The sequence below is a fragment of the Orycteropus afer genome, unplaced genomic scaffold (assembly GCF_000298275.1).
Source record: "Orycteropus afer afer isolate SDZICR_OR568_19922 unplaced genomic scaffold, OryAfe1.0 scaffold00401, whole genome shotgun sequence".
Taxonomy (NCBI): Eukaryota; Metazoa; Chordata; class Mammalia; order Tubulidentata; family Orycteropodidae; genus Orycteropus; species Orycteropus afer.
This window is the reverse complement of record NW_006921988.1, coordinates 989,510-991,675: the sequence shown is the minus strand read 5'-3', so window position 1 is coordinate 991,675 and position 2,166 is coordinate 989,510. Positions and strand designations below refer to the sequence as shown.

Sequence of the window (2,166 nt, the reverse complement as noted above, 5' to 3'; positions counted from 1 at the left end):
ACTCCACTTCTCTCCTTGGAGATACACAATACTGTTAGCATATGAAAATCTCCAAAGAGTCCTATAGTAGAGAAACATGCTTAAAAAAAAAACACAAAAAAACAAAAACAGGGTTTACACACTTATTTGTCCACAGACCCCTTCTTTTTTCCTAACCTGCCCTGAAGTTCCTTTGTGGTCAAGGCCACCCCTGGGAATAACTGTGGAGTAAATAAGATGGATCTTTGTTTTAATGTCTCCTAACACATACCTAAGGCATTTGATTGCTAACCAGAAGGCTGGCAGTTCAAACCAACAGCCACTCCTCGGAAGGAAGACTGGGCAATCTACTTCTGTAGAGATACTGCCTTGGAGACCCAAGGAGGGGTTGCTATGAGCCAAATCGACTCCACAGCAGTATTTTTTTTTAACATATCTCAGACCCCAGGAACTAGCCGCTTGCTCTAAATCCTACTCCTATCCCCCTTCTCTCATGTCTTGTCCACCTTCCTGGACTCCAATGTCCCCAGGCCCCTGGGGAAGAGGGAGGAGGATTGTGGGCTTAAAGGGTTACCTGGCCAGGAGAAAAGGCACAGTTCCTAGTACTTAGCCAATGACTCTAATTCAAGCATTGTAGGAACCACTGCCTGTAGATGAGGCAGGAAGGGGTCGTGTAACCCTAGGAATTTTCAATTCCTAGCCTTCCATGTTCATTCTTGCTTCTCTTCCAATTGATGTCCGTATGACATGGGCAAAAATCCACATCTTTCTTCCTCCCCCACGCAGGATCTTCCAGGTTTCTCTTTGGAGGGCCAGCTCTGGAGGCAAACTATTCTACTCTCTACTGATATCCTCATGACCTGCCCTCATCCTGTCCTTTCTCTCGCAACATCCTCCCCACCCCAAGCCCAGAACCCAACTTTCTCCTGCTGGCCAAGGCAGTTTGAGCCACTTTAGTGTGTCAGGGTCGGTCCATATGCAGGCCAAACACCATGTGCTGGGCCACACTGAGCAGGAAACAAGAGCTGAGGAGAATCGTGGTCTTGCATCCCAAGCATCCCACCCCATGGGAGGGAAGGCTGCTGGACAATGAGGTGTTGGCCAGCACCTCTGTGGTATTGGCCACCTCCTCCACTGAGGTCCTTGGGGCCAGCAGCTTGTAGAGGAGAGTGCTGAATTTGCTTATGGTGGTGACCACTAGCTCTGTGGATGGGCCTGGACTGGACGCAGTGAGGTTCAGCTCTTCCGGGTCCACACAGTGGCCATCGAGGGTGCGCCCAAAGGCCACCTCGCTGAGATCTAGGCCCACCACGGAGCCCGGGGCGGCGCATGGCAAGTCAGCCATGTGCCCAGAGCTCTCCATCCAGTCCCGCAGCCACTCCAGACTGCAGTCGCAGCGCCACAGGTTACGAAAAAGGAAGAGGCGGCCCAGAAAAAACCCAGGCTGGAAGGCGGCCCAGGAGAGTGCAGTGAGGCGGTTGCTGTTGAGGTGCAGAGCCAGAAGGCCTGAGAGGTTCTGGAAAGCGCCCTCCTCCACAAAGGCGATGCTGTTGCGGTCTAGGTAGAGCAGTTCGAGCTCCCCCAAGTCCGCGAACCAGGCGCGCGCCACGCGCTCCAGAGCGTTGCCGCCCAAGTTGAGCGTGCGCAAGTGGTGTAGACCGCGGAAGGCGTCGGCGGGCAGCACTGCCAGCAGGTTGTCGTTGAGCAGCAAGTGCTCCAGGGCGCCGCAGTCGCGGAAGGCGCTGGCGTGCACCGTGCGGACGTGGTTGGCCTGCAAGCTGAGGGAGCGCAGGCGCTGCAGGCCCTGCAGCGAACTGGAGGCCACAGCCTCAATACGGCCACGCTCCAGGTGTGCGTGCGTCAGGTTGGCCAGGCCGCGCAATGCGCCAGGAACGCGGCGGAACAGGTTGTCGAAGGCGGCGAGCTCCCTCAGGGCGGGCAGCTCAGCCAGGAGGCGCTCGGGTACGCTGAAGAGGCGGCAGGCGGCCAGGTCGAGGCGGCGCAGGCGGCCAAGCGCAGCGAAGGTGCGGGCGTGCAGGTAGCGGAGGTCGCCATTGTGTGCCAGGCGCAGCTCGGTCAACCGCGGCAGGCCCTTGAAGGCGCCGGGTGTGATGAACGACAGGTTGTTGTGGCGCAGCGACAGGCGACGTAGCGACGGCAGCGTGCCAAAGGCCCGCTCGCCCAAGA

The 2,166-nt window shown here is 57.2% G+C and overlaps 1 protein-coding gene across 1 annotated transcript; it reads right to left on the bottom strand.

Moving 5' to 3' along the window:
• Positions 1-940: 940 nt before the first annotated feature.
• Positions 941-2,164, bottom strand: NYX (nyctalopin; the record flags this gene model as incomplete). Its single annotated transcript, XM_007953552.1, has 1 exon — positions 941-2,164. A coding segment is annotated over one exon (1,224 nt), but the record flags the coding sequence as incomplete, so codon positions are not given.
• Positions 2,165-2,166: the final 2 nt, after the last annotated feature.